This window comes from Phodopus roborovskii, unplaced genomic scaffold (assembly GCF_943737965.1).
Source record: "Phodopus roborovskii unplaced genomic scaffold, PHOROB, whole genome shotgun sequence".
Lineage (NCBI taxonomy): Eukaryota > Metazoa > Chordata > Mammalia > Rodentia > Cricetidae > Phodopus > Phodopus roborovskii.
This window is the reverse complement of record NW_026126410.1, coordinates 8,264,252-8,289,219: the sequence shown is the minus strand read 5'-3', so window position 1 is coordinate 8,289,219 and position 24,968 is coordinate 8,264,252. Positions and strand designations below refer to the sequence as shown.

General features: G+C 37.1%; 1 protein-coding gene across 3 annotated transcripts in view; it reads right to left on the bottom strand.

Moving 5' to 3' along the window:
- The window catches only part of Gpm6a (glycoprotein M6A), a 262,821-nt gene that overhangs the window by 10,070 nt on the left and 227,783 nt on the right, over positions 1 to 24,968 (bottom strand). For all 3 annotated transcript variants that reach the window (XM_051182436.1, XM_051182434.1, XM_051182435.1), the window contains exons 2-4: positions 22,810 to 23,002; positions 4,714 to 4,870; positions 570 to 723 (exon numbers count right to left, since the gene is read on the bottom strand). In XM_051182436.1, coding sequence (XP_051038393.1) covers positions 570 to 723; positions 4,714 to 4,870; positions 22,810 to 23,002 — 504 coding nt within the window. The remainder of the gene's footprint in view (positions 1 to 569; positions 724 to 4,713; positions 4,871 to 22,809; positions 23,003 to 24,968) is intronic.

The following is a 24,968-nucleotide window of genomic DNA, read 5'->3' as shown; positions in this document are numbered from 1 at the left end:
ATCTTCCTGCTCCCAAATTTACATCAAAATACATGGAGCCTCAGATCTTCATCTGCAAGGACAGTGGAGGGGCTGCTTTTGAACTTACATGCATAAGGCCCTAGGGTTCAAACAAAACAAGACAAGAATTCTTTCCCTCCTATTCTTTCCCCCCCCCTTTTCTAATATACTGTAACTTCATGCTAAGTTTTCTTACCTTACAGGACCATGAAATATGTCTTCCTTGATTATCCTTATTCTAGATATCTATCATAATTTATAGAGTTAACTATGGAATAATGGAATTAGAACACAGATATCAGATGAAGCTTGAAAAAGAGGGCTGAAATTAGGAAAAAGAAACCAGTTTTTCTCTGTACATTTTGACAGCATATTCAAATGTGAATGTGTATGTATAATGGTAGCAATTTTCCTTCACTCTTGAATTCCTACCCACTTAAATTTACACAATGCCCTGATATGTACAATTGGATACATTTATCTCTGGTGATTCTAAAGCAATTCAATTTACAGTGTTTTGGAGGTAGCTAATCAAAGCATTTTTACTTTGAGATCCACTATCTACCTACCAAACTGACGAAGATCCAGACAGAGGTTTGCGCCCTCCACTAGTGTGGCATTTCGGCAGATGGTCCATAGGTTGAAATACATGTACACTGGTAGCGAGGTGAAAGCTGTGACTCCAAGCCAGGCCAACATGAAGAGGTATGTCAGCATGATAAACTGCAGCAGGGAAAGCAGGGAAAGCAGGGAAAGAAGAAACGTGTAAGCCCCTGACAAACAACTCTGCTTTCAAACTTCACAACAAATGCACACTGCTTAGACTCTTGGTGCTTAAGCACTCAAAAATGCTGTTAGGAATTATATTAGAATATGGGAATTTTCCTAATAAATTCTTCATGAGAACTGATATGTAAAAAGACATAGGTTTTCATATCAACGAATTCTTTCACTTTGGTTGATTCATCAAATGAATAGAATATTCTATGTGGAAATACAGACAATTCTAGGTCTTTTTGTTTTAAATCTTTTTAAAATTTAACTTTGAAACAATCTTATGCTACATATCAATCCCAGTTCCTCCTTTCTCCCATCCTCCCATCCCCCCCCCCACTAACCCCTACTGACCCCTCAGGGAGGGTGAGGCCTTCCATGGAGAATCATCAAAGTCTGTCACATACATTTGGGGGCAGGGCCTAGGCCCTGGTACATTTAGACTGAAAGAGTAGCCCTCCATGGTGAATGGGCTCCCAAAGTCCATTTGCGTACTAAGGATAAATACTGGTTCCAATGTCGGAGGTCCCATAGACTGCCCAGGTGTCCTAACTGACACCCACATTCAGAAGGCTTCATAAGATCCAATGCTGGTTCCCCAGTTTTACAACTGCAATTCTGGGTCTTCAAACACAGTTGAGTACTGAGTATGACCAACATTTTGTTTGTCTCTACCAGAGAAAGGGAGTGATATTATGTGTGTGTGTGTGTGTGTGTGTGTGTGTGTGTGTGTGTGAGTGTGTGTGTGTTTCCTTCCTGGAGTATATAAAGTGAAGCACAGTAACAGATGCATCCCACTGTTTTGTTTGCCAAGAGGACCAATTCATAAAGCTTTGTCTACTTGTCACATCATTCTTTTGCACCAAAAGTTATAAATGTCTGTAAAGAATCACCGCAGATTCCAAATCACAGACATGGCAAAATCTCTCCATCAATGCATTCCCCTCTGCATGCACAATAGTTTCCAGTTTAGTTCAAATATAAAAGAAAAAGATCTATTCATATATATATATATATATTTTAAAATATATATATTATATATATATCTTTTAAAGGTTGGATAGTATTTTTGCATATGAGTGTGGGGCAGCGCACACTACAGAAATTGTATAAAGGTCATAGGACAACATTATAGAGCCAATCGCCCACCATTGCAAGTGTTTCAGGAATTTAATGCTGGTTGTCAGACTTGCAGAGCAAGCCCCTTTACCCTACCCAACCCACTAAGTCTCTCATTATAACATATGGCATATTTTTAAAAAACACAGCCATTTTAACAGTAGCTGGGATCTTCTTCAGGCCTCTATTTCCACCCTTATAATGTGTAAGTAATAACTCTAAGTAGACCTTATACATCTCAGGCAACCTTAAATGAGCTGACATGTGGGAAATGTTTAGTAAAGGAAATGTCATATAAGAAGCTCTGACCAACTCTCAGTTGATTTTACTATTGATAATATTATTATGATTTTTTTACCACTAGCACAATGTGTTTTAACTAAGTACATCTATGTAGAATATGTGAAGAATATTTAACTTCATGTTGGGAGAAATTAAAATAACTAGGACTACTTGGAGAGGCAAAATTATTCAAAATTCATTTATCACAACAGAAAAATGTCTTAAGAAATTATTGCAGACTATGTTAACTGTGAAGATGTCCTGATGATAAAACTCTTTTGGGGGAAAGAGGCATGCTGTTAGAAAGCTTTAGTAGAAAATTGTATATCATAACTTGAATAAATCAAAGAGTAAGAAAAAATGTGAAAAACATGACTTTGTGTGCAAAATGGGCAGACAACAGTAACTAAGTTTGGTTTCCTTAAGTTCTGGATATGTCACAATGTTGCTATTTGGATAAAGCAGCTGTGACCCTGATTGAAGATAAAGTATTCACATAAGCCAGCAAAAAAATAAAAAAGTAAATAAATAAAATAAGGTCAAGTGTAAGTCCATTTTATTTAATAGAGTGTCTCGCTGGTATTTCAACCATAATCCAGAGCAGGTCCCATGGTAGTTTACTAACAGAAAATAAATATCACATTTTGTTTGTGCACTTTTTTTGTTTTGGTACTTTTGCTTTTTTTTTGTTTCTTAGATTTTCATTTTTTTATTAGTTTTTATTTGGAATATATATATATATATATATATATATATATATATATTCTATGTATCTTGATCATCTATCCATTATTTTTCTATCATCTATCCAAACATCCATCCATCCATCTATCTATCTATCTCTCTCTCTCTCTATCCATAGCGAGAAGGGGCATGAAGTCAGGAAGGTAGGAAGGATTCAGACCTTGGAGTTGGTTCTTTGCATGAAGGCAGGACAACAGTAGTCACAGGCCTCACTCTATACTGTGCTGAAGATCACAGTTTCTGCTTCTCTCAGCTTTGATCAAGCCTGTATGCCAGGTGTTACAGGAATAGGCAGGCACATGTTTGTGGGCCGACTACCTATTGAATAGCCATTGAAGCTGCTGTTGCCAACCTTCTGCTACTATTGTAGAAAAACAGTGTGGCTCATGATTCAATTTAAAAATAGTTATTCTAGATTCCTTTTAAGACAGTGAGTGACAGTCAGGTAATTATCTGTACATAGATGTGAATTTTCTCTGTGGTTATTTTTACTATGTGATGATTTTACTATTCTGAATGAAACATCACATTTGACTTTAATTGTTCTGCCAGTAGGACATTCTGAGCCATTAGAAATCAGCTTACAAACCCTTTTCTCTTGTCTTTTCACTTGTGTAGTAGACTCTGAACTTCATAGATGATCTTGAATGTTGTCAAATAGGTCAACACTGACTCAGAAAAGAGAAATTACTTTCTACGTTTTATCGAGCCAAGAGTTATCTGAACAATAGAGCTGGTCTTTCACTGACTTCATACAGTGTTTGCAAACTAGAGAGTAAATTAGGGTCAGAAAACTGCCTTTTTGTAGAGGAATTGTTTAAATCTTACCAAAAAGTGAAAATGCATAATTTTTAGATCAATACAATATCTTTATGTATCTTATTTCCTCTGGATCTGAAATTTGATATTACCAATCCAAAGAATTTAGGTGGAGATGCCTTTTTTTTTAAAGTCCTGAAGTCACATTAGTGAAATTCCAGCTTTTCTTCAGGCATCTATATTATCTGTTAGGAATTGCAATAAGAGTTTTTCCTAGATAGAAATAGATGTCCACAACTCAACCAAGTAGCATCATAGAATTGGTCACAAGTTGTTCAATATGAAGATTGGCTGGTAACAGGTATGTTTAATTTTTCTGTGAGACTAAAGCAATTTATTATTCCTTGTTACTGATCACTTTCATTTTGTGACTTATTGCAGTGCTATTAAATACATATTCTTGTATATCTCAGCAAAGTAGAATGAAAGACCAGTCAAGGATGGGTGCTTCATTGACTAACTGTAGGAAAACTATTCTGCATAAAACATGCAACACCACATTGAACCATACCACATTTGTTTTTTTTTTTTTTTACAAGTTTTGTATATCATTAGTTCTGTTATGAATGTTGATCTTATTTACCACTAAACTTCTCACCAGTAAAGACTGAAGACCAATGTTAGTGAGTTTATAAAAAAAATTTATGATATAGTTTCCCTCAAATATATAGCTTAACACAGTGGTATGCTTAAAAGAAGAGAAAGAAACTTAGGTGCATAAGCATAGACACTGCCTATATGTTAGGGGGGAGGATTTTATATTATTTTGTATGATAACTCAAGGTCCATTAAAATAAATAATAATAAATAAATAAAGGTTTCCTCCTGTAAAATAAAATTAGTTGCAGTGCATATGATTTTAGAATTTAAAACTGACATTTCACAAGTACACTTACTTTAGAAATCTTATCTTGAACATCTGTGTGATACTGAAATCAACCCACATTACATGCAAAGTGCAGAGAATCAACATACCCAGGCGCTCACACATCTGCCACAGGTGGTGATCTTGAAGTCCCCATAGAGATCTTTGATGGCGCCAGTTGTGAAGAAACCTTCCACCATGAGTAAAATGCCATAGACAAAGAAAGCAGCTGCAATGCCATAGATCACATACTTAAAGATGTCAATCCTGGAGATGAAAAAGAAAACCAAAAGAAAATTACCATTTATTACAATTACTGTTTGTCATTTGATTTTAAAACCTGGCCCTCATGTGTTCATGGATCTTTTGAAATGAAAGCAGAAGATAAACATAAAATCAAGCATCCAAAAATCTCTGCACAGATCAAGGAGCTATTGGCAGTCGATGCCTATTGGGTGAGGAAAAGTTACTTTTCCTCAGAGATGTGATCCCTGAGTATATTGTCCCATACCCAAGCCCATGCAGGCAGCACTAAAGTTACTAAATGAATATTAAATTAACAGAGAGGTAGAAGGTATGAAGTTTAGAAGGATAAAGTAGAGGAAGATGGGGGAGGAAAAGGAGGATGGACTGAACTGGATCAAAAAATGCTATATTAAATAAAATATTGGTGAAGAAAATTAAAAGGACATTGGTATTCATTATAGTAGGCAGATAATAAAACATCCATGTTTTATATGTCTAATGTTAATATATATATATACATATGCATATATATACATGTATATATATTGCCATTTTCAACATTTATCAACAAGGGGCTGAGGTTTTGTGTATGTAGACTTTATGCTCTCCCTCTCCAGTCTCTCTTGTTCTCTGATCACATTAATGAAGTCTTACTTAGACAATTAAGAGGTTGCCTAATCATTTGATAAGTGGGTAGTCATAGGAAAATTATCAAATGCATATATGTGGATAAAACATTGAGTCTTTTGAACATATAAAAGGATTAAGAATGTTTGGGTGCTATTTATTAGTTTTTTATAAGTTTATATAAATTTCTTACTTTGTCACTACACTGATTTTTAATTGGATTTTATTTAACTTCTATCATAAACATCACTGATATTTTCTGGCAACAATAGTACTAATAATGAAAATGAAGTGATTTTCCAGAAAAACAACAAATAATTTTTTTCTGGTAGAACCACAAATTAATATCATATAGAATTGAGCCCAAAATCCTGAGAGGGTTAAAACAGTAATTTACCTTTATCATACCACTTATTGTTTAAAAAATCTATACTAAAATTACGTCTAGGAAATATAAAAATATTCACACAGAGGACTGATAAATACAAAACAGCTAGACATAAGCTGGGAGAGATAGATGATAGAGAGTAAGTTACTGATGATACATTTTCATCCTATACCTCTGTATTTAGGGGAACAAAACTCGATATTTTTAGAAAAAAGATTCTGCATGTTTGTGAAATAAGTTTCTATTTACAGTTCTGTTTTTGTGTTCTATATAATATCTCTTTTAAACAAAGGAAATATTTATAAACAAGATTGTATCCTTAGTTGAAAAAGTTCTATTAGGATTTATTTTCAGACATTATCATTACCAGTGACTAGTTCACACTCAGTGTAGTCAGAGCTGCTGAATGATGTGGGAATGTGGAGATGACACCAGCACTCTTTGTTACATAACCTGAGGAATTCATCATTTACAATACTTGGAATGTATTAACTTTATGACTTTTTATGAATTACCTTTATGACATTCTATCCTTAAAACAACATCAATATTAAAATATACAAGGGATGCATGTGATGCCTATGGTGTAGATTAACACCATTTTTTTTTAAACCAAAACTATTCATCTTCATTGGAATGTCCAAAGTCCTTCAAAATTAAGATGTTTATGACTTATCTAATAAGATTTCCACTTAAGTTTTAAATGAGGAGAAATCAATATAAAGATGAAGGCAGATTGGAATGATGTGGCTTCAAGCCAGTACCTGGAAGAGACAAATTGCTGAGCCTTCTGTAGAGTCTTCTACAAGACTCCTCCCCTGATGACAAATTTATTCCAGACTTATGAACTTTCCAAACATGATAGAGTATATATTTTTATCTCTCCTCCTTTTTCTCTTTCTCTTCATTTTTTTTCTTTACTGCTAGGACATGAAATTGGGATATCCTCTACTCAGATTCCTTGAACATGGGTCTCAGTTAGATGGCCTGGGAAGTCTAAGGAATCTCTGACAGTGGAACCAGGCTGTATCCCTGGTGCACAAAAGGACTTTGGGAGCATATTCCCCATGGAGGGATACCCCCTTAGCCTAGAGGCAGGAGGGAGGGCCTAGTCCCTACATTAAATGAGTTGACAAATTTGATGACCCCTCATGGAAGGCATCAACCTACATGTGGAGTGGGGGGGTGGGATGGGAGGGTGGTCAGGGGCATGGAAGGGTGGAAGAGAGGGAAAAGAGGGGACTGGGATCAATATGTAAAATAAGAAAAATAAAATAAATAAATAAAGAAAGAAATCGTGGTATCTTTGTGTCTGCTAAATAAGTGTTCCACATCTACCCACAGCTTCTTTCCTACATTTTAAATCACAAAGTTATATTTATGGCAGTATTAGGAATATATTTCTGTACCCAAATATGTAAAGTCTCAGTACAACTAATCTAATTCTGGCATTGTGTAATAATATGTTTATGGGTTGCAAGTTATTTACTACATTGCACTGATTTGACAGCAATACTAGAGTATGTCATATCCCTTCTGAGTTGGAAAGTGTCTATTTTCAAAAGCAGAGAATGGTCTCTGCTTCCTAATCACCCGATTTCCATGTGTTACTAAGAAAAAGATATGTGTACAAGTCTATGGTACATTCTACAATATGGAGACCCATTTACCCAATTCCCTACTTTTAGCAGTGGTTTAAAGAATAAGGATCTCCAAAGTGTCTACATCCTACTTCCTTGAAAGGGCTTGTGAGTAACTCTGAATCATCAAAGGGATTTTTGCAGAATGTGATTAATGATCTACAAATACAAAAATTATCCTGGAGAAAATGGGTGGGTTCAATGTAATTGTGCTGATCATTAAAATGTAAGATATAAGAGTGCCACTATAAAATTTAGAAATTTCAGGATGCCACATGGCTGGCTTTGACGATGGAAAGGGACAAAGAGCCAAGAATGCAGGTGGCTTTTGTAAGATGGAACAACTCCAGAGATTCCAGATGGAACCCAGTTTTGCCAACTCCTTGATTTCAGCCCATTGCAGTAAACCTGCTTTGGATTTTGACCTCTGAAACTATGAACTAACCAATTTCTTAGTTTTAAGAAAAATAGTTTCTGATTTGTTTTTTTTTAAATGCAGTTCTTAAGGATTAGAACCCTAAAAAAAATTGCATAGTAAAAATACACCTCATTTGACTGTTATTTACAAACCCATTAATTCAATAGGATTTCCAATACAAATTTTAGCTGTGATTTAAAATATGCTCTGTTATCCAATCAAGTCTAATTTGCCAGTTTTTGAAACATTATTGTAAGTAGAAGGCAAAATGTTTGGTTTAACTGTCTGTACTGTAGATGAATAGAGAGAGTTTGCAAACTACTATGGTTTCTAAGCCTCGGTTTGTCTTCCTTTGTTATCTTGTTTCTTTATTTCAAACCATTAAAATGTTGCTAAGTGTTTTATAATTCATTAATTTCCAAAGAATAAATATGAACATTAAAACCTTGGACACAATAAATTAATAATGTTGGTTGGGAGTAAATTTGGTGAATCTATCTTTTTTTTGTTTTAAAGTATTAAATAAGTAATAAATCTGGTAAATCTTGATAAATTATTATAAAGTCAGAGTAAATTATTTTAAAAATAAAATCTGTTCTGTCAATAAATCAATGTTATCAGATCCTGAACACTTATTATTTTTTTCAGAATTCAAATACAACCTTTAAGAAATAAATTATATAGAAAGTTTTATTTAGGATCACAGCTAGCATGTGACCAGACCTTAAGATATTTATTCAAGAGGCCAAATCACTTAATTAGTTGTCTTGATCACCTTTTGATATCAGCCACTCTCCACATTTCATTGCCTGTATGATGTGTTGTATGCTGGAAAATACTTAGCTTCATCTTGCTTACTTGTCAAATGATAATTAAAGAACATAGCAATAACACAATGTCAAAACTTTTTCTCAGGTAAGAGATTCTGAATCACAAATTAGAAGAGTTACTCTTCATCACACAACAGATAACAAGACAGCCTGAGTGAGTGAGCCCAATGGTTGTGCTAATATGTAGTAGGTGTTGTTGAAAAAGGGAAATAATGGGAGAAGAAGATTAAATTATAAAGTTATCACAAATCTACTTATCAATAGCTAAAGAAGCTTCTGGAAACCAATAGATAATGATAGACAGAGACATTAAAAATTCTACCAATAGATCAAAAAACTATTAGAAATTCCTTCTCTTCTTCCTTTGAAGGACTTGACACATTGGTTGGACCATGACAAAATGGCTTAACATGAACTGAGAAGTTAGGATGTAGAATACACCAATGATAGTATTCATGATTACATGTCTGAAACATAATGCAGAAGAAGAAAACCAACTGCATGCAGTTCATGCCGAGAGGATGAGTAGTAAAACACAAAGGTAACTTTTCTTTCTTTCTTTTCTATCTTCTTCTTCTTCCTCTTCTTCTTCTTATTATTTATTTTTCTTACTTTACATATCAATTTCAGTTCCCTGTCTCTCCCTCCCTCTCTTCCTCCTTCCCATGCCCCACCACTACCCTCCCATCCCACCCCACCCCCCACTCCACCGGGAGGGTGATGCCTTCCAGGAAGGATCAACAAAATCTGTCAAGTCATTTGGAGTAGGAAATAGGCTCTCTCCTCTGCCTCTAGGTAAGAGAGTATCCCTCCATGGGGAATGTGCTCCCAAAGTCACAAAGGTAACATTAACTGCATTTCATAAATTGCTCTTTAGTCTTAGAAATCTGCATTATGTGTGGAAACTTTCATGTATTTAGGGGGTTTGGAGAGAAATAAGGGAGAAAAGGAGAGGAAAAAGTAGAGGAGGGAGAAAGGATGGGAAAGAAGAAAAATAATGGAGGAGAGAGGAGGGAGGGGGAAGAAATGAATGTAAGGATAAAGGATGGAGCTATTCCTCAGATCTTGAGGAACACAGGTGGAAATCATGAGTCTTCAGAAGTCTTTTTATCGTTATCACTTATCTAACAAAACAAGCCTCTTTCCTCTTTTAAGTAGGAAACTTAATATATGGCTGAAACAAGACATTGTAAAGCACTAAAACTGGCCATGTGCTTTCTTTGTGATCATTCTCCTACACATTCTTTTCAAACAAGGTATTTATGAGCAAGACGTACCACCTGTATACCTAATATTTGCCCACCAGTATCCTATAATTCTTATTTTGAATCCTCTGCTTCTCCATTACCTTTCCCATTCATCAGACACCCCTATCACTGTAGGCAGCCCTACTGAGGGGATCTCCACAACCTCAAAAACTTTACATATTTTACGAATTTATTAGTTATTACTCATAAACACTAAGAGTTTTTTTTTTTTTTCAAGGAGCAGGATTTACTCCATCTGGAAGCTCTATGAGGGTTATATAATGAATTTAATGAATTAGAACTATATAAATATAAATCATTTGGACCCTCAAATCAGCTTACTAGTCTTCCTATGCAAATATATTCGTTGCTCTTTCATTTAATTTCTCATATAACAGATCAAATGTAAAATTTTAAAAATATATAATAAAAAGTATTTTCTAAATTCCTTTACTTAAACTCCCACAGATAGTATCCCCAGAGCTTCAGCAGACATCTGTGATACTCTAAATTTTGTTGTCTAAATATCAAATATGTAACTTTATAATCATTAAATCATTAATACACATAGTCATTTATTAGACTTATGACTCCTTACAAACTTCTTGTGCTGTAACTGAATAAAGCAATTTGAATGCAGACTAAATATAGAGAAGCTGTGGTTTCAAGGACATCTGTGGTAGCTTAAAATAATGAACAGTGAGAACATACTTTGTCCAGCTCTGCTGAGATATAACTGAAAAGAAAATGTCAGTTTCATCACATTAAAATACACCCATGAAATCATCTTACTCAACCTCTCTGAGACTAACTAGCAATTACCCAGTTGGATTTCCTTTTCCTTTTCTTTTTTTCTTTAATTTCTCCAAGACAGGGTCTCAGGATGTAGCTCTGTCTGTCCTGGAACTTACTAAGTAGACCACGCAGTCATGGAATTCACAGAGATCAGTCTATGTCTGTCTCCTGAGTCCTGGGAGTAAAGTCATGTACTACTACTCCCTGATTATCCAGTTATATTTTGAAATAGCTTAATTACACTTCATATGATGAGCATGAGCAATAAACAAAGAATTATTGTGGAAGTTAATTTATTAAATAATTAAGTAATTAATTTTATTTTTTTTTCTCCCTTGGCTTTCCTATATGACAGACTTTACTCTGTAAGCCCAATAAACCATTTCCTTTCCCAAGTTGCTTGTGATCAAGATGTTTATTATGACAACAGAAAGCAAACTGGACTATAAACAGGCCAGTTTCAAAACAAAATTCAGGTTTACAGCCGTAGGAAAATATTCCTAGAATCTGAGGGCCCTTTCCCTAAAACTAAATTTTGAATTGAGGTGGGGGGGTAATGGCATATGGCTTTAATACTAACACTTAGGAGGCAAAGACAGACAGATCTCTGTGAGTTTGGGGCCAGGGTGGTCTACAGAGCGAGTTCCAGAACAGCCAGGTAAGCACAGGCAAACCCTTTGAATTGAAATATAGGGAAAAGAAGAAAAGCACTTGACAGATGCTTAATTAATGACACCTACATCTGGCTAAAACACCATCTGTATATCCAAAGGTCTGGTAAGTGTCTGGTGAGATTTGTCAGTTCTTTTGATGAGTGTATGCCAGAGATACAGCAAGTGGAACATGGCATTTGAAACCATGTGAGTTCTCCCACTGTAGGCTTTATCCCTTTCTTTCTGCTGTTTCTTTCTATTCCTTCCTTTTCTAAGAATTCAATCAATTCTAATTCACTTTTGGAACCCAACCAAAGCCTTCCCTGGCAGTCAAAGTGATTTTTCCTTAATGGATAAAGGGTCTCATGGATATTTAAATCTAAGGTGCTGAATCACTATCAAGTTTTGGTTTTATGTATTTGCTTCTGTTTAACTCTATGACAATTGATAAATTACAGGAATATATATTTATTTATTATCCAATTGAATAGCTAGTGATAATTTACAAAGGATTTGTAAAATAACATTGCAACATGAAATAGATAATTTTAACCTGATAATAAGCATTCATTTGAAAGTTTGAGAGGCAATAATACTTCAGATTTATGGACTGTAGTTTTTAATGCTAATTTCTGATTTTTTTTATTAGGAGTTGTACCTCACATATACTAGATGAATCTGTCATATAGTCAAGTGTTACAAGTATTCTACCAGTGAGCTCTCCCCAGCTCTATGTGTGCTTTCAATATTGAGAAAGACTTATACGAATTGTCCTAGGCTGGCATTGAATGTACTCTGCAGCTCAGGTGGGATTTGAACTTGCCTTTCTTTCTACCCCAGAGATGTGCACCACCTGTCTCTGCTTATCTCACTGAGTCAACAATCCCCTTTCTAATCACTTTTGGTGGAAGTGTTTAGGTTTCTTTTATTCCATTTTTCATTTCTTTCTTTCTTTTTTTTAACTGCTTAGAAATTATCAGTTTAAAATCTTCAAATCTTACTGATAAATATACTAACTCTAATTACTCTAAGGATACAAGTTATTAAAAACTATTGTTGAAAACAATGTTCTTCTAGTTTATGGAGAATAAAGAAATTTAGCAATACTGTTTTTGAGGCAGGGTATTCTATGTAACTCTGGAAATTTCTATGTAGACCAAATTGGTCTGGAACTCACAAAGGTCAGCCTGCTCCTGCCTCTCAAGTGCTGGGATTAAAGGTGTGTGCCACCACACCTGGACCATAATGTTGCATACTTTTGATATTGTAGATTTAAGATAATTTTATTCTACTATGGAGTTATCAATGACACCGATATCAAAGGAACCAGACTGGATCAATTAGAATTACACTTGATTACTTTCATCTGGAAGTTACTGAGTAGAAAGAAACAGTACCACATCTACCCAGAAAACCATTAACATTTGAAAGTATAAACAATCTGATTCCAAAAGGTGTGAGCTTGCAGCAAGAACTACTGAGTATTTTAGAGAGAAAAAAAAAAAGAAAGAAAGAAAATTTCAAACACATAAAACCAAGCAACATGAAATAAATACAAGTAATCAAGATTAACAAATATGAATGGTTTAAAAATAATAAATATTTTATTTCTATGACTGTGAAATCACCCAATAGATGATGAGAATTAATAACTTAATAGAAATAAATCCTGCTGCTCCTGTCTCCTGTCCCCATCGAGAGCACCCTTGGAGCTCTGATACACCCCCACCCATCCCCACCACGAGCCTACCCCCCCCCCTGTGCCCTACCCTACCCACGGTCCTGCTACTCTGGTTGAGCACTGGGACAGAGGGTGGAGCCAACAGTCCACCCTACTTCGGAGACTTCTCAGAGCAACTCTGAACAAAGGAGACCTGACTATCCACGCGGGACCACCTGTAATTTCCAACTACTTGGTCTCTGACTCCACCTCCAGTCCTCTGCTGGAGTCCCAGGCTCCTCGCAGAGATCCACCTATCTCTGCAGGATCACTGTGAGTTCCTGCTGGCATCTTGTACTGGATCCTCATCCTTGACCCCATCACTGGGTCCCTGTGTGCTGAGAGACCTCCTAGAGAGCTTGGACCACACAGAGCTACAGATATTGAATCTATGACCCACATAAGCCCACCAAGGAAGTACCATAGACAGAAGGGGAAAACCCACCAACACCTACTGGAAGAAGCTATGGGAAGAAGGCAATACAAGAAAACACCTAACAACAGAAAGACAAGCATGACACCACCAGAATCTAGGGAATCTACACAAACTAGAATGCAACACAACAACAAAGCAGAGGAAGCAGAAGGGAACAACTTAAATATTACCATCATAAAAATGATAGAGGCCCTCAAAGAAGATGTGAGAAAATCCCTTAAAGAAATGGAGGAAAAAAACAAACAAAAAAGTGGAAGAAATGAACAAATTCCTTAAGGAAAGTACAGAGAGCCAAGAAAAAACAATTAACCAGGTGAAGGAAATGGTTCAAGACTTGAAAACTGAAGTAGAGAAAATAAAGGCAACAAAAACCGAAGGAATGCTGGAAATAGAAAAACTGGGCAAAAAATCGGCAACTACAGACACAAGCATAACCAACAGAATTCAAGAGATGGAAGAGAGAATCTCAGGTGCAGAAGATAAACTAGAAGAAATAGATTCATCAACCAAAGACAATCATAAATCCAACAAATAATTAACACAAAACATCCAGGAAATTTGGGACACCATGAGAAGGCCAAACCTAAGAATAATAGGCATAGACGAAGGTGAGGAAGCCCAGCTCAAAGTTGCAGAAAACATATTCAACAAAATCATCGAGAAAAACTTTCCAAATCTGAAGAAGGACATGCCCATGAAAGTACAAGAAGCATACCGACCCCCAAATTGGCTGGACCAAAGAAAAAAAACCCCTCGACATATAATAATCAAAACACCTAGCACACAGAATAAAGAAAGAATATTAAGAGCAGTGAAGGAAAAAGGACAGGTAACATATAAAGGCAGACCTATCAAAATTACAAATGACTTCTCCATGGAAACCCTCAAGGCCAGAAGGTCATGGATAGATATTCTAAAAGTATTAAGAGAACATGGATGCCAGCCTAAGCTACTATATCCAGCAAAATTATCAATCAGTATAGATGGAGAAAACAAGATATTTAATGACAAAACCAGATTTTCCCAATACGTATCTACAAATCCAGCCCTACAGAAAGAATTGGAAGGAAAAATCCAACCCAAGGAAGGTAACTACGCCCACAAAAATGTAGGCAACAGATAATCCAACTACACCAGAAACCGAGGGTAAAGCAAAACTATTATATTCACAATACCACTGCCAACAACAAACCTAAATCAAAAAAGCATCAACAATCAATGGTCCTTACTCACCCTCAACATTAATGGTCTTAACTCACCTATAAAAAGACACAGGCTAACAGAATGGATATGAAGACAGAATCCATCCTTCTGCTGTATACAAGAAACACATCTAAGCTTCAAAGGTAGACATTACCTCAGGGTAAAGGGTTGGTCAAAGTTCTTCCAATCAAATGGAACCAAGAAGCAAGCAGGTGTGGCTATCCTAATATCTAACAAGTTAGACTTCAAACCAACATTAATCAAAAGAGATGAAGACGGTCATTTCATACTCATCGCAGGAGAAATCCATCAACACAAAGTCTCAGTTCTGAACATCTATGCCCCTAATACAAAGTCACCCACATTTGTAAAAGAAACACTACTAAAACACAAAGCTCATATAAAACCCTACACACTTATAGTGGGAGACTTCAATACACCACTCTCAACACTAGACAGGACCACAAATCAGAAACTCAACAAAGAAACAAAAAAACTAACAGAAGTTATGTCTCAACTGGGGTTAACAGACATCTATAGAACATTCCATCCAAAGACAAAAGACTATACCTTTTTGTCTGCTCCAAATGGAACCTTATCTAAAATCCACCACATACTAAGTGGCATAACAAACCTCAACAGATACAAGAGAATAGGAATAGTCCCTGTATCTTATTGGACCACCATGCTTTAAAATTGGAATTCAAAAACAACACAAATAGCAGAAAACCTGTAAACTCATGGAAACTGAACAATGCGCAATTGCACCACTCCTGGGTCAAAGAAGAAATAAAGAAAGAAATAAAGGACTTTCTAATATTCAACAACAATGAGGATACAATATACCCGAACTTATGGGACACTTTGAAAGCAGTGCTACAAGGGAAGTTCATTGCACTAAGTGCCCATATGAAGAAAACAGAGGATAGTCACATAAGAGAATTAACAGTGCAACTGAAAGCCTTTCAACAGAGAGAAGCGAATTCACCCCGTAGGAGTAGACTCCAGGAGATAATCAACTTGAGGGCCAAAATCAACAAAAGAGAAACCAGGAAAATAATACAAAAAATCAATGCAACGAAGAGTTGGTTTTTTTGAGAAAATCAACAAGATAGACAATCCTCTATCCAAATTAAAGAAAAAGCAGAGAGAGAACATGCAAATTAACAAAATCAGAAATGAAAAGGGGAACATAACAACAGACACAGAGGAATTCCAGACAATTTTCAGGTCATACTTTGAAAATCTGTATTCCACAAAAATTGAAAATTCATAGGAAATGAACAAATTTCTGGATAACTATCACTTACCAAAATTAAATCAAGAACAGACAAACAACTTAAATAGACCTATAACCCGCAATGAAATAGAAGCAGTCATCGAAAGCCTTCCAACCAAAAGAAGTCCAGGGCCAGATGGCTTCAATGCAGAATTCTACCAGACATTCAAGGAATACCAAATACCAATACTCCTCAAACTGTTCCACAAGATAGAAACAGAAGGTTCACTGCCAAACTCTTTTTATGAGGCCACAATAACCTTGGTACCCAAGCATCACAAAGACACAACTAAGAAAAAAAAAAAAAAAAAAAAAACTACAGACCGATATCTCTGATGAACATCAATGCAAAATACTCAATAAAACTCTGGCAAACCGAATTCAAGAATACATCAGAGAAATCATCCACCATGACCAAGTAGGCTTCATCCTTGGAATGAGGAGATGGTTTAACATATGAAAATCTATCAATGTGATCCTCCATATAAACAAACAGAAAAAGAAAAACCATATGATTATCTCCCTAGATGCTGAAAAAGCCTTCAACAAAATTCAACACTCTTTCATGATAAAGGTCTTGGAGAGATCAGGGATAAAGGGAACATACCTAAACATAATAAGAGCAATATACAGCAAACCAACCACCCACATCAAACTGAATGGAGAGAAGCTTAAGGCAATTCCTCTAAAATCAGGAACAAAACAAGGCTGCCCTCTCTCTCCATATCTTATCAGTATTGTACTTGAAGTTCTAGCTAATGTTATAAGACAACAAAAGGAGATCAAGGGGATCCAAATTGGAAAGGAAGAAGTCAAACTGTCTCTATTTGCAGATGATATGATAGTTTACATAAGCGACCCAATAAACTCTACCAGGGAACTCCTACAGCTGATAAACACCTTCAGCAAACTAGCAGGATAGAAGATAAACTCAAAAAATTCAGTAGCCCTACTTTTTTCAGGCGACAAAGAGACAGAGAAAGAAATAAGAAAAACATCACCCTTTACAATAGCCACCAGCAACATAAAGTATCTTGGTGTAAAGCTTGCCAAGCAAGTAAAAGACCTATATAAGAAGAACTTTGTGGCTCTAAAGAAATAAATTAAAGAAGATACCAGAAAATGGAAAGATCTCCCATGCTCTTGGATAGGTAGGATAAACATAGTAAAAATGGCAATCTTGCCAAAAGCAATCAACAGATTCAATGCAATCCCAATTAAAATCCCACCACAATTCTTCACCGACCTTGAAAGGATAATAATCAACTTTATATGGAAAAACAAAAGACCCAGGATAGTCAAAACACCCATATACAATAAACGAACTTCAGGAGGCATCACCATTCCTGACTATACTGAGCTATAGTTCTGAAAACAGCCTGGTATTGGCATAAAAATAGACAGGCAGACCAATGGAATCGAATTGAAAATCCTGATATTAACCCACACACCCATGAACACCTGATTTTCGACAAAACAGCTAAAATTATACAATGGGGCAATGACAGCACCTTCAACAAATGGTGCTGGCACAATTGGAAGAGGGTGTGTAGAAGACTGGAAATAGACCCATATCTGTCACCATGCACAAAACTCAAGTCCAAATGGATCAAAGACCTCAACATCAATCCAGCCACATTGAACCTCTTTGAAGAGAAAGTAGGAGGTACCCTTGAACAAATTGGTATAGGAGACTGCTTCCTGAACATAACTCCAGGGGCACAGACACTGAGAGCAACAATTAATAAATGGGGCCTCTTCAAACTTAGAAGCTTCTGTAAGGCAAAGGACACAGTAGACAAGACCAAATGGCAGCCCACAGACTGGGAAAAGATTTTCACCAATCCTATATACTACAAAGGGCTGATCTTCAAAATATACAAAGTACTCAAGTAACTAGTGAGCAAAACACCAAATAACCCTATTAAAAATGGGGTACAGAACTGAAGAAAGAATTCTCAATAGAGGAAATCAAAAAGGCTGAAAGACACTTAAGAAAATGCTCCACATCCTTAGCTATCACGGAAATGCAAATCAAAACAACTTTGAGATATCATCTTACCCCTGCCTGAATGGCTAAAATTAGAAACACCAGTGATGACTTATGTTGGAGAGGATGTGGAGAAAGTGGAACACTCCTCCCCTGCTGGTGGGAGTGCAAACTCATACAGCCATTTTGGAGATCAGTATGGCAGTTCATCAGGAAAATGGCAATTAGTTTACCATAGGAATCGGCAATCCCCCTCTTAGGCATATACCCAAAGGATTCACATCCATGCAACAAAGACATCTGTTCAACTATGTTCATAGCAGCACTATTTGTAATGGCAAGAACCTGGAAGCAACCTAGATGCCTCTCATTTGAAGAATGGTTAATGAAGATGTGGCACATCTACACAATGGAATACTACTCTGCAGAAAAAATAATGGTATCTTGAAATTCGCAGACAAGTGGATGGCACTTGAAGAAACCATCCTGAATGAGGTAATCCAGTCACAAAAAGAGGAGCATAGTATGTACTCACTCATATATGGATTTTAGACCTAGAGCAAAGGATCACCAGCCTATAATTCACATCACCAGAGGAACTAGGAAACAAGGTGTATTCTAAGAGATTCATATAAAGTCCCTCACAGAACTGGGAAGGGACAAGTCCCTCAGAGCTCATGTGAAGTGGGGGGGGGCAGTGAATGGAAAGAGAAGTAGGAGAAAATGAGGGGGAGGAAAGGAAAACATGTGTGACCAGGAAGATTGAGCCTGGTTAGGAATAGAAGATAGGAAAGAGAGAGAGAGAGAGACAGAGACAGAGAGAGAGAACATAAAAGAGGGAGGCAATATTGGATTGAAGATAAAATTGAACACAAAGAAAGGTCTAGAGAACTACAAGACTGCTCCCAACTAATAATGTGAGCTTCCGTGTAAAGGCTATCATAAATGCCCTTCCCGGAGAGTGAGATCAACAACTAACTTCTCCATGGAGCCATCATCTAATGCCTGTTGGAAACAGGATCAAACACCCATACATAATCACTGAGTCAAACTAGAACCCAGATGCAGAGGGAGAGGACAAGACCAGGCTGCAGAAACACATACAGACAGCTTACCTGAACAAGGAGGAGCTAATGGCCACTAGACTGATAGCTGGGAAGCCAGCATGGGATTGACTTAGGCCCCCCTGAATATGGGTCTCAGCCAGAAGGACTGAGCAGTCTAAGAGACCTCAGACAGTGGAGCCAGGATGTATCCCTGCTGCACAAAAGGACTTTGAGATCATATCCCCCATGGAGGGATAACTGCCTTAATCTAGAGACAGGAGAGAAGCCCTAGTCCCTACTTCACATGACCTCTCAGATCTACATGACCCCAACTGGATGGCATTCCCCTACATATTGAATTGGGGTGGGGGGATGGGAGGGGAGTGTGGTTAGGGTGCATGTGACAGGGCAGAGAGTGTAAAAGGAGGGAGGGATGGATGGAGGGAGGGAGGGAAGGAGAGGGAACTGGGATCGACATGTAAAATAATAAATTAAATTAAAAAAAAAATGCTTTGACTCCAAAATTTAAGTTGAAGGACAAGTTACTGGCGAAAATGATTTCTATTTTTGTTTCCACAGAAAATGAAAAGATGTGGATTCCTTCCAGACTAATGTGGTTTGATCATGCCAGACCGCCTGAAATAGAGTATAAGGTGGTCCTACATTCAAAATAGCTGGACAAAGCAGCCCTACAGACTACAGCCAGGATTTCTGAATCTTCTTATAATCCCCCATGACAGTGCTCCTTACCAGCAGGAAGTAGTTTGGAAAGAACGATGCCCAAATTCCCAAATATTGTCTATAAATGTTTGTTACCATTTAATTGGACTTTATTATATAAAATAAAATAATAAAATAAAATAAAAAAAGAAAATGCTCCACATTCCTTAGCTATCAGGAAATGCAAATCAAAACAACTTTGAGATACCATCTTACCCCTGCCTGAATGGCTAAAATTAGAAACACCAATGCTGAATTATGTTGGAGAGGATGTGGAGAAAGTGGAACCCTCCTCCCCTGCTGGTGGGAGTGCAAACTCATACAGCCATTTTGGAGATCAGTATGGTGGTTCCTCAGGAAAATGGGAATTAGTTTACCACAGGAACCGGCAATCCCCCTCTTAGGCATATACCCAAAGGATTCACATCCATGCAACAAAGACATCTGTTCAACTATGTTCATAGCAGCACTATTTGTAATAGCAAGAACCTGGAAGCAACCTAGATGCCCCTCAATTGAAGAATGATTAATGAAGATGTGGCACATCTACACAATGGAATACTACTCTGCAGAATAAAATAATGGTATCTTGAAATTCGCAGACAAGTGGATGGCACTTGAAGAAACCATCCTGAATGAGGTAACCCAGTCACAAAAAGAGGAGCACAGTATGTACTCACTCATATATGGATTTTAGACCTAGATCAAATGATCACCAGCCTATAATTCACACCACCAAAGGAACTAGGATACAAGTTGTCCTCTAAGAGATTCATATAAAGTCTCTCACAGAACTGGTAAGGGACAAGTCCCACAGAGCTCAAGGGAAGTGGGGGGGGGGGAGCGAATGGAGAGAGAAGTAGGAGAAAACGAGGGAGAGAAAAGGAAAACATGTGCGACCAGGAAGATTGAGCCTGGATAGCAATAGAAGATGGGAAAGAGAGAGAGAGAGAGAGAGAGAGAGAGAGAGAGAGAGAGAGAGAGAGAGAGAGAGAGAGAGAGAGAACATAAAAGAGGGAGCCAATATTGGGTTGAAGATAAAATTGAACCCAAAGAAAGATCAAGAGAACTACAAGATTGCTCCCAACTAACAATTTCAGCATCCATGGAAAGGCTACCATAAATGCCCTTCCCTGAGAGTGAGATCAATAACTAACTTCTCCATGGAGCCCTCAACTAATGCCTGTTGGAAACAGGATCAAACACCCATACATAAACACTGAGTAGAACTAGAACCCAGATGCAGAGGGAGAGGACAAGACCAGGCTGCAGAAACACATACAGACAGCTTACCTGAACAAGGAGGAGCTAATGGCTACTAGACTGATAGCTGGCAAGCCAGCATGGGACTGACTCAGGACCCCTTGATTATGGGTCTCAGCCAGAAGGACTGAGCAGTCTAAGGGACCTCAGACAGTGGAGCCAGGATGTATCCCTGGTGCACAAAAGGAGTTTGTGAACACATTCCCCATGGAGGGATAACTGCCTTAATCTAGAGACAGGAGAGAAGCCCTAGTCCCTACTTCACATGACCTCTCAGATCTACATGACCCCAACTGGATGGCATTCCCCTACATATGGAATTGGGGTGGGGGGATGGCAGGGGAGGGTGGTTGGAGTCCATTTGAGAAGGCAGAGAATGTAAAAGGGAAAGAAAGAGGGTGGGAGGAAGGGAGGAAAGGAGGGAGGGAGGGAGGAAGTGGGAACTGGGATAGACATGTAAAACAATAAATTAAATTAAAAAAAATGCTTTGACTCTAAATTTAAGTTGAAGGACAAGTTACTGGGGAAAAGGATTTCTATTTTTGTTTCCACAGAAAATGAAAAGATGTGGATTCCTTCCAGACTAATGTGGTTTGATCAGCCATACTGCCTGAAACAGACTAGCAGGTGATCCTACACTCAAAACAGCTGGACAAAGTAGCCTTAAGGACTACAGCTAGGATTTGTGAATCTTCTTCGATTCCCCCATGAAAGTGCCCCTTACCAGCAGGAAGTAGTTTGGAAAGAACGATGTCCAAATTCCCAAATATTGTCTATAAATGTTTGTTTTCATTTAAATGAACTTGGTTATATAAAATAAATAAATAAATAAATAAAAACAAAAAATAGAAATAAATCCTAAGTACTGCTTCTCTATAATATTAATAAGAGATTGAAACCAGGACAAAAGACTTTCATTTCTAGGCTGCTTAATATTTACAAACACATTATTTCAACATCATCATGATTTTATAATCATAGAAATTAATAGTTTAGTGGATCAAAATCATAATTGGTATTTCCAGAAAAAAACCTTCTCAATACTTAATTTTTTCCTTACAAAGACCACAAGATCCTTTAATAAAATTTTCTGTAAGATAAGGAATGTAATGTAATATGCACATGGCTGGGTTAAAATTGTGAAGTGTCTGATTCTCCTTAGAATTTTATTAATTTCTTAAAATTAACATTAAAGTCTAGATTTGTGCTTGCCGCTGTCATCTGTCTTTTCACCATCTTGGGGAGAGTCTATATTCAAATTTGAAGAGCAAGGCAAAAATTTCCTGCTTAGTGGTAATTTAATTCATGTCAACAAAGCCTAGGTTTAACCTCTGTTAATTTGGCCTCATAATCTATCCATAGCACCTTGTATTGGTTGACAGATCAATGCTTTTCTAAATTACGTTTACCTCATGAAGATATATATATTTTTAAATTCATTATCACCTTACTTAACTGAACATTCTATTTATTTAGAAAGAAAAATAATATGACAAACTCTGAAGATTTCCCCCATGGAAGGCCTCCCTGGGGAGCAGAAAGGGGAGGGGATAGGGATTAGGGGGAGCAGGGGAGGAGGGGAGTATAAGGGAACTGGGATTGACATGTAAAATAAGCTTGTTCAAATTTAAATAATAATAAAAAAGAAACAGGAATTTAAGCAAAATAAGCACTATACAAAAAGTGGACATGAAAAGTGACTCACATGGTGAAAACATCCAGTGTGTCTCCAGCAGTCCTTGCCATCTCAAAGTAGGTCTGCAGAATGTTGACTGTTCCAGAAAGGGCTTCATGACCACAGCCACAGAACAGGGCAACGCCCGCGTACAGCAGGATGGTGGCAATCAGGGAAGCATAGGGAATACCTCCCAGGCATTTAATACAGCACTCAAAACACCCTGTAATAGAGCAACAGAAAAACATGAAAGTTCATGTTATTTATTCATCTCACGTTTATTCATCTTACTAAAGTATTTTTATAACCTCAACACTATAGAAAACAGTATTAGTATACATTAAGTCAAGTCCTAGTGTGCCTTGGGAAGAGTGAAGATAAAGTCCATTGTTACAACACTTCTCATAGCCATGTGGATGTTTAAACAGCTTTGATCACATCCTCTACTTAGTTCAACAGAAACTCTTCTTTACTAACCAGAGTTTCACTATAAACCACCACACAAGCATGCTAGCATTGTGTTTTGAATTCATTGCTTTTATAGTGCAAATATTTTTTATTTGACTTAAATTATCTCTATTCTTTGAACTATTTGTGCATTTTTTAAAAAATATTTATTTTTATGTGCATTTGTGTTTTGTCTGTATGTATACAGGTGTTAGATTGTGGAGTTACAGACAGAGTGAGTTGCCACATGCATGCAGGGAATTGAACCTGGATCCTTCAAAAGAGCAATCAGTGCTCTTAACCACTGAGCCATCTCTCCAGCCCCCTATTTGTGCATTTTTGTTCATATCATTATTTGAAACTTGTAGCACTCAATTGGAAACTCAACTAACTGATATTTTACCTATAGATTCTGAAAATAGAAAAGAAAAAAAATCAGATAGCATTTGAATACATTCCAATTAATTACTAAAGGATTAGAGATGAATTTTGAGTTCATTATATACGTGTGTTCTTTTTTTTTTCTTCTCTGTGGCTTTGGAGCCTGTCCTGGAACTGGCTCTTGTGGACCAGGATAGTCTCAAACTCACAGAGATACACCTGCCTCTTCCTCCTGAATGCTGGGATTAAAGGTGTGGGCCACCAATGCCCAGCTATGTATGTTCGTTATACAGTGACTCATAATACTAAATCTATTTATAGATCTGGGTTGAAAATAAATGAGAAAGACATAGACATGGTAGAAAACAGAAAGCAGGGAGGGCATGCCATTTATGCCATAACTGTGACTTTTAAAAGATTCGTCATTTTGATATTATCTCACAAAACAGAAAATAAGAGAATGCCCTCTTGCTGCTCTTGTGATGATTAAATGAGCGCATATATAAAATAATACCTGTGCAACAAAATGCTACATAACTGTGAGCTGTTATGGTTAGATGTAATTCAACTGTTACTACTATTATTACATTTTCATATGGTTATCAAAAATTCTGTGACCGTAACAGGTACTTTTAGTTGTTGAAGTTCATCACTTAGGCCTCCATTTAAAGAGAGTCTTGGGCATTTAACCTGACTTATCACCAAACATATTTGCTTATGCTTAAATGCAATGCCAAAGTTTTTTTTTTTTTTTTTTTTTTTTTTTTTTTTTGGTGAGTTCTAGATATGCTCAAGAAAATTAACTAGAAAATCTTAGATGGATATGTTCGGTAGCAGGAAGCACTGCTGTTCAGACTAGGTAATTGAGGCTGCAGTACTAGCAGTCTTAGTAAGCCTCCAAGGTGATCTCACATGTTCAGTTTTACCCCAGCCCTGCCACATATATCTCCAATCCAGAGATTTACCCCATTGTTCTTCCATTTGAAAATTCTAGCAGGGAAACCAGCATAGGACTGAGCAACCCAGATTCCCTGAAGGTGGTGTTAGTTGGGGGGACTGGGAAGTCCATGGGGCCTCTGGTAGAGGTCAGTATTTATCCCTAGTACAGGAATGGACTTTGGGAGCCCACCCCACATAGAGGAATACTTCCTCTGTCTAGACACATGGAGGAAGGCCTGGGCCCTGCTCCAAATGATATGACAGACTTTGAAGATTCCCCATGGAAGGACTCACCCTCCCTGGGGAGCAGAAAGGGGATGGCATGGGTATGGGGGGAGCAGGGGAGAAGGGGAGAGTTTGCGAACTGGGATTGACATGTAAAACAAGCTTATTTCAAATTTAAAGTTAAAAAATTATATAAA